The following is a 13626-nucleotide window of genomic DNA, read 5'->3' as shown; positions in this document are numbered from 1 at the left end:
TTTGATAGAATCTCTTCAAAGCCACTCCCGCCGTCCCATATTAGTTGTCATGTTTACTAAAAATATTTATCCCAAAATAGTTGTCAATTTAAACAATTAAGAGAGAATTAATTATTTTTTTTCAACTTTGCCCTTAACATTAATTATTCTAAAATTAAGAAGCACGTAAATAGATAAAGATTAAAGAATTAATAAGGGTTATATTAGTCAAATAATGCTCCAAATTAATGATTTCTTAAGGGTTGTGCAAAACCTTATCATGATAACTAAAATGGGACGGATGAAATATCTTACGTGGCGCGGGTTTGAATTTATTGAACCAATGAATTCCAAATACCAAATAGTTAAAATAGCACTTCACTAGTAAATGTGACATTCAAATAGATAGTACAAACTAGGAAACTTGTAGATAGAAATAACAAGACCACTAAACTATCCTGTGTTGCTCGAACTTTCCAAATGTTTGAATCCTCCAAAAATACACTATTTTTAAAGAATCCAAAAGCAGTCGTCGACGTTTTTCAAAAGTCCAAGCAACATAGAAGATATCTTATTTTATTCTTAACAAATAATAAGCAAAGGATACAAAGATTAAAGACTAAAGTTGTAAAGCATATCAATAACCTTTGGCAACTTCATCAATAAAAGCCTTTAAATTCTTGTGTGAAGATCCACCTTCTTTCACAGCTTCTCTAGCCAATTCTTTCCATTTCTTAGCATTTCTTCTCATTTCTTCACCTTTTTCCCCTCCATCCATTACCAATTCAATACACCTTTTCATTTCTTCACTCTCAACAATACCATCTTCATTCACATTCACTCTCACTCCACTCTTCCACACATCTTCAATTTGTTTAGCATTTGTCATTTGATCAGTCCATTGAGGAATCGCCACGACCGGTACTCCACAAGCTAAGCTCTCCAGAGCCGAATTCCATCCACAGTGTGAAACAAAACATCCCAAAGACGGATGTCTCAAAACTTCGAGTTGTGAACACCATGGTACAATTTTTCCTATTTTCTCCAACTCTTCAATACAACCAAATTTTTTCTCATTTTCTTTGTTTTTTTCATCTTCTTTGATTATCCACAAAAATGGTCTCCCTATATCTATCAACCCTTTTGATATCTCCTCCATTTGACTTATTGATGGATTCATTAAACTCCCAAATGATATATAAACAACAGATGAATTTGGCTTTGTGCTTAACCATTCCATATAGTCATTTGACTTGTCAAAAAGATCAGCACCAAAACAAGAATCCAAAGGGTCATTTCCATCTAAGAAAGCACTAGGAATTAATGGTCCAATTCCATAAAATTTGTAACCTTCAATTGCTTTTAGTGCATTAGGCTCTAATTCATCAAATGTATTCACAAGAATTTTAGGATTAATTTCAGAATCTAATGTGTTTATTAACTCTTTGAAAGGAGGAAGTGCAACTCTAAGGCTTCCTTTTGCATTTGATGGAAGTAAAAATGAAGGAAGATCTCTAGTTTTTAATTGTGGAAGGCCAGGAAGTTGAATGGACCAATTTGGATCATTGGATTCATTAGCCATTTGTTTTTCATATCCATGAAAGTTGAAATAATATATGTCCAAGATTGTAGCTGGTTGACTCCAAAGAAGAGCTGAAGGAATATTGACTTCACGTGCCACCTGTTGAGACATAATATAATTTATATAAGATTTCTTTAATTTATAATTTAAGTTGTTTTTAAACGAGATAATAGGTTACACATTTCAACATAGTACATAATTTATATTTTTGTTTGACGTGTTTTGGCCCATGAAAATGAAACAAGTCGGAATCAAGCCCGCCCATAGGAGGGCATGCTAAGAGTTGAAAAATAATACATAGGGATAATAGTACTTTTGGTCCCGGTATGTAGATTCTGATTTTAGTTCTTATGATTGTCTATTTGACTAATCAAGCATCTTTAACCTTCAAGTAATGAAAATGTCTTTTTTGTCCCTTAAGGTCGGAAAAATATTATTTTTAAACTATTTTTAAAAATATATTGCCCTCAAACTTTTGTAATACAACAAACATTAACATTATGCTTGGGTAATTAAATAGTATATCAATCAATAATTTGGTAAAGTTGTTAGAGTCGCAAGCAAAAGGATTTAAAGTGTATCACTTCAATTAATCGCAAGTTTCCTATAATCAAATAATCAAGAATGTGCTGGTAGGAGGTAACAGGTACCTTGTGAAATTAATCGAGATGTGTGTAAACTACCCGAATTAAGAAGTAAAATTAGCTAACTCATACCTCTGCTGCCCAAGGAAGGAAAATGGAGTAAAGTAGGCAAGTAATAGGACTTCCATTTTCAGAGCAATTCATGATAATATTTTTCACAGTTTCACTTCCACATTTTCTAAGTTGTGACATGTAAAATACAGGATCTTTTGAATGATCAAAACCATCATCAAATCCATCAGAAAATGGAACAAAATGCATCAACCCCTTTGGAATATTATCAATAGATTTTTTATCATCCATAAGTCTTTGGGCATAAATACTTGTAGAAAATGTCACTTGTATGCCCATTTTGACAAGATATTTGGCAAATTGTAGTGCTGGATTAATATGACCTTGTGCTGGAAATGTTGTTAACATGACATGAGGCTTCACCATTTTTATTATTTTAAAAAAAAAAGTATTGGTTTTGTATTGTGATGGATAGTTGATTTTGCTCAAGAAATATATATATATATAACACATTACATATTGTTGGGTGGGTGGTGGGTGGCACATTTGTATGTGGAATGGGGAGTGCAACTACCATTACTTGGAGAGTGTACAAAGGGAACATTATGTGTCATAATATAAATGACAAGTGATGGACCTAATTGTACTCTTGTTAAAAATTGACATTTTTAAAAGCAATTATTGGATTTAAAAACTAAAGGTAAATTAGCAAATGTGTGGTATCTAGATTTTAATCATATGTATACACTTTATTTCTAGTTCAAGTAGGAGATCATTGTACTAATTATGGAGTAAAGATTATTATTTTATAGCAAAATATATATAGTTTACCTCATGACTATAAGATCAAATTAAATTCATGTGACACACTCTTTGAATACAAATTATCCTTTACGTACCCAACTTTAAAAATATACATGTCTAAGCACACCTCTTTCGTGCTTCAACATAACACACGCCAATCAAAGTATGACATGTGTCTTACACACACTTTGTATTCTAACGGGTGTCTAACTCATAGAATTTGGTCTCAAGATCATGGGGTATTATGTATTCTACTTATTTTATTATTAGGTGGAAGTTATTAAGACATCTTCATTATGCATAATAATTACTCTTCGATTGATTAATTCTTATCCTAATTTCATTGCCGTCCTCCCTCAAGACCATTTAATTTCTATGCACATACGTTATATTATCAATTCATTCATGTTTAATACAAGATCAGCTTCATTTACTTGCATCTTATTTTTGTCTTTTTCGCATAGACTATAATTAAAATTTGATAAGTTCAATATTTAACGTTTTTAAATTTTATATATATAATGTAATTTTTTGACATAGAAGTGATGAATAAGTTTTTCTATGGAGTCCCTTTTAACAAACGCCAAAAATCTTAATATAAGTGACAAACTAGAACAACTATATCTTGTAAGTTATTGAGAAAACCAAAGATCATTTCACTTTTAGAATAAATACAATTTGCATCGATCAAACAAATTCTAGCTTACAAATTAATTAGACAGATATTTCTTTTCATGATCGATAAAACCATAGATTATTTGTTTCTAAGGCCTTATTTGTTTTCATGGAAAAAAGTGCACTTCCAAACATGTGTGTTGTATATACACAGGGGTAGCTTGTCAGAACGTTATATTGTATATATAAGATCGAAATGATTTTTTATGCATATATAATAGATTCTGAATTCCATTAGGTCCTTCAATTTGTGTGTTTACTTTTATATATTCTGAATCCTCTTAGTGAAAAAATATATTGATTTTGTTATTAATTATACATCTATTTATTTGGTGTAAACACTCGATCCGAATAAATATATGTAATCGTTCGTAAATAAGTTGGAATTGTGTCAGGTTACAATATGTTTTGCCTGATCTAATGTTTCTTTTTCTAATTGGTATAACTGATAAATTCATGAAAAATTATGTGTATATTATCCGTCAACTACTTTTTATTTAAGCGGTTAGACGGAGTTGATTCTTTCAAAAACAATGAATCAATACACATATACATATAAAAAGGAACAAAAAAAATTGGGTATTTTGGGCGTGTTTAATGGGAAAAAAAGGTCTAATGAACGTCTTCAGAAGGTCACTCAAAAGATATCTACTCAAATATTTTTTAAATGAAACCAAAAATTTATATAGAAACATCAGAAACAATATGGTTTCTCATAACAAAATTACAAGTATACAACCAATTCACAATGTGTAATTGGGCTTCATTCACAAGTTCTAACTTCTAAGTCCTTGTTAATCAAAGTCCATAGCTGGAGTGTCAAATTTGGCCCAAATAAAAATATAACCTGTCCAAGCCTACCAAATGCCAATATTCTATCTCTCACCACCCAATGATTTACTCTATCTCAATTTATATGGTACTGTTCGAATTTGAGAGTCAAACAGATTAATTTTGTTCGTAAATAGCAATTATTTCCGTATCAAATTTACCATCTCTTCTCACTAAAGACTTTTCATCCTATCTCTGAAAGTTTTGCAATATAAGTGGTCTTGCTTTAAAATCTCAGCCATGAAATCTTTAAGTTTTTTGAAATAAAATTTACATATAATATTATAAAGTACAATAATTGACAATTCAAGACATTTAAAAGACATATGTATGATCAAAGAAAAACTTTTCTGGATTTCGAAATTCGAAATTGCCTTATAAATTATTGAAATGAAGAGAGTAATTTTCCAAACTATATGTGATGTAAATTTAAATTAGTCGAAGTTGTCAGGTTAAAATAAAAAACAGGAATTAATAAAGTGCGTGGAAAACTTCTAAATTGAAACTATATGATTCTTGGGCATTAATAAACTAAAATATGAAAATAAAATAATAATAATAGAAGTAAAAACAATCAAGATTCAAGCCCTTAATTCACGGAGCAATATCGTTTTCAAAATACCTCAAATTGACTTGCAATGTATAACATCACACGTTAGATTATTTAGCATAATTGTTAGGAAAACTAAACATTATCATTTCCAAATAACAACGCGGTTATAAAGATTTTGGATATAAGTAGGGGCTACGGATTCAATTCGAACTCTAACTCTGGTTTAAATCTTATATTTATTTTAAAAAATTATGTAATATGTATTTTCTTTGTTTCATATTATTTGACCCATGTTAACTTGACACAATCCTTAAGACAAAATTTATTAGGGTGTATTTACTAAACTAATCTTCTTAATCATACGTTGGGAGTCTAAAAATTTGACTACACTACTCTATGTAGTAATTAGACAAGTAAAATAAAACATACATTTTTTATATAGGAACCATGTAATACAAGAAGGAGAGAGTATCTATTTATAATTTTTTTTAATATTCAAAATTCATAAACTTCAAATTTTAATTCCACGCTTTTAATAAGTTATGCGAATCGATGTTATTTGTTTTAGTGATATAACACGGTAACGTGACGAAAGTATGAAGTGTGATACTTTGTCAATAATTTCTTAGTCAATTAAACCAAATTAAACAGACATTCAACTATTTTACAACCTAGCTAGCTACACCGGCAATTACGGATTTATTATAATTGAAATTTATAATTTTGAAAAATAAGACAAATCAACGAAGAATTAATTGAGATCGTTTCAAATTGGATATAATCTTTGATTTTTATTATGCTATTTTAGTATATGCATCCAAAATATATTGAGGTTATGATTCACTTTCAACTTGATCTTAGCCATGATTCACTTTCGAATATCAATCTAAAATAAGGGTGTGCAACGAATAGGTTCAACAGTATAGAGAATTTAAAGTATTCATTAAATAATATATTTTTTTGTTCATTTCACATAGTTTAGGGACATTTTTGAACCTACTAAATAATATTCACTAAATAATATATTTTTGTTAGGAACTTGATATGTTTTTTTTAAAAAAGAAATAATATATTTATTCAAAAAAATACATTTTTAACCCATTTAGCAATAATAAGGACATTTTTGGACCAAACTATCAACGGCAAGGACCAAACTACAAATGGAAGACATTTTTGTTCATTTCACATAGTTTAAGGGCATTTTTGAACCTTTAAAAATAAGCAAGCGAAGACAAATGATAGGTAGTGATAGTAGTAACGATGATGAATTATAATGATAATGTAATTATTCTTTGATTTCCTTCATTATTTTCTTTTGTCAAAGTAAACAAGGAATTTTTTATTTTTTTATTAAAAAAACACTATTTGTTTTATTCTTTTTTTCTTCCTTTCTTTAGTTTTCATACACAATCTAAAAGTACGATAGTCACTCCTCTTTAATCTGTATTCTCATAATTGGGAATACGAATATTTCAAAATAAGATAAAAATATTCTTTCATTTATTTTTACTGTGCATGTTCGAATTTATTTCTCTAGACTTGCAATTAAAACATAGTCATTCAAAGTCTAATAATATGACTCTCTGCTCTTGATCAGAAGTTTTGAATTTGTGTGGTGGTATGGAAAAAATTCAAAAAATTATGGTAAGAAGTGCTTCTCCCTTTAATGATTTTACATAATGTGAATTTGGAATAATCTAAACACAATATAAATATCGCACACCAAATAAAATTAAAATTAAAAAGGTATAATGTGATGAGTTTATTCTTTTCGTATAATTTATGGAACAAATAGGTGATAATAAAAACGATAGCAACCAATTCTATTGATAGGAATAAATAAGAAACAAGTTAAGGTAATTAACTTATATGTGTATAAAAAAACTCTTATTCTATGTCAAAATTTCATAAAAATTTAAATATTTCCAAGAATTGAAATTCATATATATTTACTCACATTTTAACCATCCATAATATTTCAATTCTTCAAATAATTATTTTCCTTACCAATATCTTGATCATGGATAGATCACTAGATTCAGGCTCATAATAAGCGATAACTATTATACTACGACTTAATTCTACTATGACTTTGATGAGTTTTCTTAAACAATAAATAACGTCTGCCACACTAGTTATCGACTCATTCTCCAAAAAAATTTCAATTTTTAAGCACTAGATAAAGTTAGTAATGATAAGTAACAATAAAAGGTTGTTGAATTATTCAAGTAGGAGTACTATATTTGAAGAAAGTTGATTTAGAGTGTTCATTACTTACCACATTAACTAGTCTTAAAGATAGGTAGATGAAAGTAATAAATACAACTTAAACAATTACACTTAAAGTTTAGGTAAAATTATATTCTAAATGAGTGATAGTGTGTGTGGATGTTTTAATTATTTCTCGACCCAATTTTTTCGAATTTCAAATTTTTTCTTTATATAGAATTATAGATTTATCGTTACTTGAAAGGATAAAAATTGAAACTTTATCAGAATTTTAGCATAGACTATGTGAATTCCACAGTCACGATACTTCTAGAAAAGATCTAGATTTATCACTCATTAATACGATTTAAAATTATCTTCCCTTATAATTTTTATTAAAACTTCATTAAGGTCAATGGTAAATACAAGAAAGATGATTTACAAAAGACGTTTGAGTAAATAATTTAAAAGTATATCATATAGCAATAAAGTTAAGTTATTTCATATAATAAAATCTGTTTAAAAGATAAAGTTGTGGAGATGAGGTTGTTAAGATAAATGTGTGGACATATTAAGAGAGATAAGATTAGGAATGAAGATAATCGAAATAAGGTAGGAGTGACCTTGATATAGAACAAGATGGGAGAAAAGAGACTAAGATGACTCAGACATGTGCAGAAGAGATACACATATGTCCTAATGCAGATATATAAGAGGTTAGCTATAAATGGTTTGAAGAAAGGCAGAGGTAGGCTGAACAAATATTGGAAAAAAGTGATTAGACAGAACATGATACAATTTCAGCTTACCAAAGACATAATCTTAGATAAGAGGTATGGAGGACACAAATGAGGGTAGGAGGTTAGATAGTTAAGCGTTGTCTCGCTTATTCTTATAGTTTCTTGGCCTTTGAGTTTTGTTATTACATTTAATATTTTTACACTTCAATTATCGTTGTATCTTGTTATGATTACTGTTTAAGATAATTTATCAAATTGTCTATAATATTTTACAATCACTGTCTTCATTTTCATTCTTTTCTTTTCTTTTCTTGAGCTCAAGATCTATCGAAAACAAATTTTCTTTCTCTAAGATAGCGATAAAATCCATACACTCTACATTTTTTTAATCCTACTTTGTGCGATTATACTGATATATTATTGTTATTTCATATAATAAAATGATATTTTTCATATAATAAGAATTTAAAACTAGATATAAAAAAAGAAAAAAGGTTAACATTTGAAGGAAAAAAATAGAATAAAAGAGGAAAGAAAGCAACCAGCTGCTGACAAAGAAATACAGTTCATCCAAAGCTGTCACTCATTTTAGCATAAATGCTTTCTTGCATATGAAAAATGAATTTCATTTCTCCAAAAAAATGAAAACTTTACCTTATTGATATACTTATAAACCCAAAATTTTCAAAAACAATAGCAAAAAAAAAATAAAAAAAATCTCCATTGTTGATGGTTGTTAGATCTCGAAAACATCCATTAATGGCGACCCACAAGCTCCTTCTTCTTGTTAACTTCTTGTTCACCTTCATTTCGTTGACATTTTCCGATGACGCCGCCGTCATGTCAAAGTTCCTAGCAGCTCTGTCTAAACCACCATCTGGTTGGGATACTTCTAAGTCTTTCTGTGAATGGAATAAAGTGACTTGTGACAAATCGACTAATACTGTTGATTCAATCAATCTTGATTCTCAAGGTCTTTCTGGGGTTTTGCCTTCTGAACTTAACCAACTTTCAAATCTCAAAACCCTTTCAGTTCAGAAGAATTCACTTTCTGGGACTCTCCCTTCTTTCGCAAACATGTCGAATTTAGCTGAGCTTTACCTGGATAACAATGGGTTCACATCTGTTCCTCAAGATTTCCTTTTGGGTCTTACTAGTTTGCATACTTTTAGCATTAGTGAGAATGGGAAGCTAAGTCCTTGGCAAATTCCTAGTTATTTGATTGATAGTAACAATTTGGCTAATGTTTATGCTAGTAATGCTAGTTTATTTGGTGTTATTCCTGATTTTTTTGATCGTTTCCCTAATCTCCAAGATTTGAGATTGTCTTACAATAATTTTACTGGTTCTTTGCCTGCTACTTTTGGGGGTTCTGAGATTAGGAATTTATGGTTAAATAATCAGGTTAAAGGGTTAACAGGGACCATTGATGTGATTTCAAGTATGGGTCAATTGTCACAAGTGTGGTTACATGCTAATTCTTTCACTGGTCCAATTCCTGATTTGTCGAAATGCGAAAATATATTTGATTTGCAGCTAAGGGATAATGATTTTACTGGTGTTATTCCAGATTCAGCGATGAACCTTCCTAAGTTGTTGAATATTTCTTTGCAAAACAATAAGTTGCAGGGACCAATGCCACGGTTTAAGAAGGAGGTTCATGTGGAAATTGGGAGTACTAATAGTTTTTGTAAGGATACTCCTGGACCTTGTGATTCACAGGTTATGACGCTTTTAGCTGTGGCGAGTGGTTTTGGATATCCGGAGTCATTGGCTGATTCTTGGAAAGGAAATGATGCTTGTAATGGATGGTCACATGTGAGTTGTGATGTATCGAAAAAGAATGTGGATGTTGTAACGCTTGGTAAGCAACATTTATCGGGTTTTATATCTCCTGCTTTTACTAATTTGACTAGTTTGAGGAATTTGTTATTGAATGATAACAATCTTACTGGATCTATACCGGAAAGTTTGGCAACGTTGCTTATGCTTCAAACACTCGATGTTTCTAATAATAATTTATCTGGTCCTGTACCTTTGTTTCGAGCAAATGTGAAGTTTATTCGTGATGGTAACTTGTTACTTGGAAAGAATATTAGTGATGGAGGGGGTAGTGGTGGATCACCGGGGTCTGGGTCGAGCTCCAGTAGTGATGGTGGAAATTCATCTGGTGGTTCGAAGGGATCCTCAGTTTCAGGTGGAGTGATTGCTGGTGTGGTTATATCTGTCGCTATATTTATCCTAGTTGTGTTGTATGTGTCTTACAAATGTTACATGAAGAGACAGCATAAGAGATTTGGGAGGGTTGAGAATCCTGAAAGAAGCAATGATATGGTTAAGCCTGGTGTAGTGATTGGAAATGGATATGCAGGAGTCCCTAGTGAATTACAGAGTCAGAGCAGTGGTGATCATAGTGAGATGCCGATATTTGAAGGTGGAAATGTTGCCATTTCCATTCAGGTGCTTCGACAAGTGACAAACAACTTTAGTGAGGAAAATATCTTGGGCAGAGGAGGTTTTGGAGTCGTTTATAAAGGTGAATTACATGATGGGACTAAGATTGCTGTGAAGAGGATGGAATCTGGGGCGATGGGTACTAAAGGAATGAATGAGTTCCAAGCTGAAATCGCGGTCCTTACAAAAGTTAGGCATAGACATCTGGTCGCGCTTCTTGGTTCTTGTGTTAACGGCAACGAGAGACTTTTGGTGTATGAGTACATGCCACAGGGAACTTTAAGTCAGCATTTGTTTGAATGGCAAGAACACGGCTACCCAATTTTGACCTGGAAGCAAAGGGTAACAATAGCATTAGATGTTGCAAGAGGAGTTGAGTATCTCCACAGCTTGGCACAGACAAGTTTTATCCATAGGGATTTGAAGCCCTCTAACATACTTCTTGGGGATGACATGAGAGCCAAGGTTGCAGATTTTGGATTGGTCAAGAATGCTCCCGATGGGAAATATTCTGTTGAGACACGGTTGGCTGGAACTTTTGGCTATCTGGCGCCTGAATACGCTGGTAAGTATGTACTTCCTCTGCTATCTTAATCCTTTTAGTCGTAAAACTTATAGAAAATTAAAACGAAGTCCTATCATTAGCTTTCATGTTCTTTTTAATCTTCACTATATTAGAGAGGTATGGATTGGTATGTTAGCTTTGTTGAAGTCCATGTCCTTGCTCAAATGCTAGTTTGTTAATTTTGTTCTGACTCGTAGATTGAAACTGTAAACACTGTTCAGTAAATTAACTGATGATTAGCGAAAGAGCGTACAATTGAAAGACAAACATAAGGTGAAAATCTAGAAACTCAATCATCAGTCTTCAAATTGAAACTTTAAGTCATTTAATTAATTTGGTGAGTGTTGATGTCGGTACAGCGTGGGTGACTGATCCCATTGTATCTAAATAGAAATTCGGCTTGCAGAATATCACTCTTCTTCTAGACATTAGTTCAAAATCTCCAGATTTAGCATTGGCTGACAATAGTTTTCTGGCTCGTAACATGTTTAATTTCCTATGGAGATCTCGCTTTCTCTTGTTTATATCCATTTCTGGCCTGTTTCTTGCATGTTTTAGCAAGGTTGTCTGTGATTATTACCATCTGGATTAAACGTGACTGCTCCTCTTTATTACAGCTACTGGACGAGTCACGACCAAGGTAGATGTGTATGCATTTGGAGTTGTTCTAATGGAGATCATCACTGGTAGAAAAGCATTAGATGAGACCTTGCCAGATGAGAGATCCCATTTAGTCACCTGGCTTCGCAGGGTCCTTGTCAACAAAGACAACCTCCGAAAGGCTATTGACCCGACACTTGATCCCGATGAGGAAACATACGAGAGCATTTGTAAGGTCGCCGAGTTAGCAGGCCATTGCACTGCACGAGAACCGTTCCAGCGCCCAGACATGGGACACGCCGTCAATGTCCTTGCCCCCCTCGTAGAGCTGTGGAAGCCTACAAGAAATGAAGACGAAGACAGTGGCATCGACCTCCAAATGAGCCTTCCTCAAATCCTTCAAAGATGGCAAGCTGATGAAGGAACGTCAAGAATGTTTGATGACATCTCCTTCAGTCAAACACAGTCAAGTATACCCTCGAAACCTTCCGGATTTGCAGATAGTTTTAATTCAACAGATTGCAGATGACAGAAAGGCAGGGGTCAGACTGTGTACATACTACCCTCCCTAGACTCCATTTGTGGGACTACACGGGGTATGTTGTTGCAGATGACAGATTGGCAAAAATCAAAATCCTTCTCTGAAGGAAAAAGACAATGGTGCATATTTTGGATCAAGAAAGGCCCACAATTCATTTGGTTAATTGGTTTCTTCTTAATAACGCGTTTTACTTTGTCTTCACATTACTTTCTTGGTGATAGACTTAAGTTCATATAGTTTTATTTGCACTTTTGTTATGTGGTTTTGTTAGAAGAGAAATTGTATTAAATTCTTTTATTTTACATAGTTGATGTAAATAGATTTGAGTTTCTTGTTTAAACATGCAATATATACTCTTCCTATTAAGGTTTTTACTACAAGATTTCATCATTTTCTCCATTGTTTGTGCCACTAACTGTGTAAACAGGTAGAGAAACAAGGTGGCATGGTTTTTAAAGACTGGTATGAAGTTTGGCCCTACATAATCTGAGGCTGATATATTGGATTTTGAAAGAGAGTATTTTTTTTTATAATAATAATGTTCGGACTAATTTGTATGTACTTCGGTTATTCCACTACGCACTGCAACCTTGTGTCATTAGCGTATTTTGTCTTTGCAGGAATTTGAACCTCGATTTTCTGCGGTTGTCGTTTCACTCACCTCATGATAACTAGACCACATACTCGGGCGCAATATGAATAGTAATTTACTATAAATGAGATGCAAACTACCTTGCATTTACCACTAGTTTTTTCAAGGGAGATTTATATTTTTTTGCATATGAAATTGTCACTTCTTTTTGCAGGCCTTAAAGAACTGTGGATTCTATATATTTGCTTAAACATTTTGCTGGATCTAAGCTGTCATACATGCCATTCTTTATCTTTTTCTTGATTGTTTTTTGGGGCTGACTGAGCTATTATAGTTGAATTTCACATGGGGTGATCAAGAATATTTTGTTTTGTATAAAAGGGTGTCTATTAAATGTTAAACAAGACTTTCTTTTCTTTCTCTTTTTCCTTTGGGCGGTGTAGTGGTGCACATGTTATGGGGACTTCTTGTCAATTTTTTTGTTTGGGGATTAGTGGCTTTTTTCCTCGATCAATTTGGTATTTGTATTAAAATTCGATTTATTTAAATTTTTATTCAGATGATGCATTTTTTATCAATGATTTTTATATTAAGGCTTCAAAATCGAGATATTTAATTAAAAGATCAAAATTAATGATTTTTGTGTGTAAGCAGAGGAAAATAAATCCAATTTTTTTTTTCATGATAATGACAGGGGATTTTTGGTCAAATTCCTGATGTAATGGAAAGTAATGGTGTTTTTTTCTAGATAGAGTAAGGATAATTACTACTGGCTAGCAACTAAATTTTCTTCTTGATTGTTTAATTTTGTTTGGTCCCCTTTTTTGCCAACTTTTAATTAATTGA

General features: G+C 32.0%; 2 protein-coding genes across 2 annotated transcripts; one reads left to right on the top strand and one right to left on the bottom strand.

Annotated features, from left to right (window-relative positions):
• Positions 1–341: 341 nt before the first annotated feature.
• LOC129890699 (UDP-glycosyltransferase 75C1-like) lies at positions 342–2693 on the bottom strand. The gene is made up of 2 exons (XM_055966198.1): positions 2278–2693; positions 342–1660 (listed from the first exon to the last, which is right to left on the bottom strand). The coding sequence occupies exons 1-2, from the start codon at positions 2641–2643 to the stop codon at positions 617–619; spliced, it is 1410 nt and encodes a 469-aa protein (XP_055822173.1). The 5' UTR covers positions 2644–2693; the 3' UTR covers positions 342–616.
• A 5892-nt stretch (positions 2694–8585) lies between these two features.
• On the top strand, positions 8586–12514 carry LOC129883106 (receptor-like kinase TMK4). The gene is made up of 2 exons (XM_055957691.1): positions 8586–11047; positions 11665–12514. Exons 1-2 carry the CDS (start codon positions 8758–8760, stop codon positions 12174–12176), a joined length of 2802 nt encoding a protein of 933 aa, XP_055813666.1. The 5' UTR covers positions 8586–8757; the 3' UTR covers positions 12177–12514.
• Positions 12515–13626: the final 1112 nt, after the last annotated feature.

This window comes from Solanum dulcamara, chromosome 1, assembly GCF_947179165.1.
Source record: "Solanum dulcamara chromosome 1, daSolDulc1.2, whole genome shotgun sequence".
Taxonomy (NCBI): domain Eukaryota; kingdom Viridiplantae; phylum Streptophyta; class Magnoliopsida; order Solanales; family Solanaceae; genus Solanum; species Solanum dulcamara.
This window is presented reverse-complemented; position numbering and strand designations above follow the sequence as displayed.

Bases quoted from the DNA above. Each gene is read 5' to 3' on its own strand.
- LOC129890699 (XM_055966198.1), bottom strand. From the start codon at position 2,643: ATGGTGAAGCCTCATGTCATGTTAACAACATTTCCAGCACAAGGTCAT. The intron at 1,661-2,277 runs GTATGAGTTAGC...ATGTCTCAACAG, and splicing joins TCCTTCCTTGGGCAGCAGAG to GTGGCACGTGAAGTCAATAT.
- LOC129883106 (XM_055957691.1), top strand. From the start codon at position 8,758: ATGGTTGTTAGATCTCGAAAACATCCATTAATGGCGACCCACAAGCTC. The intron at 11,048-11,664 runs GTAAGTATGTAC...TCTTTATTACAG, and splicing joins TCTGGCGCCTGAATACGCTG to CTACTGGACGAGTCACGACC.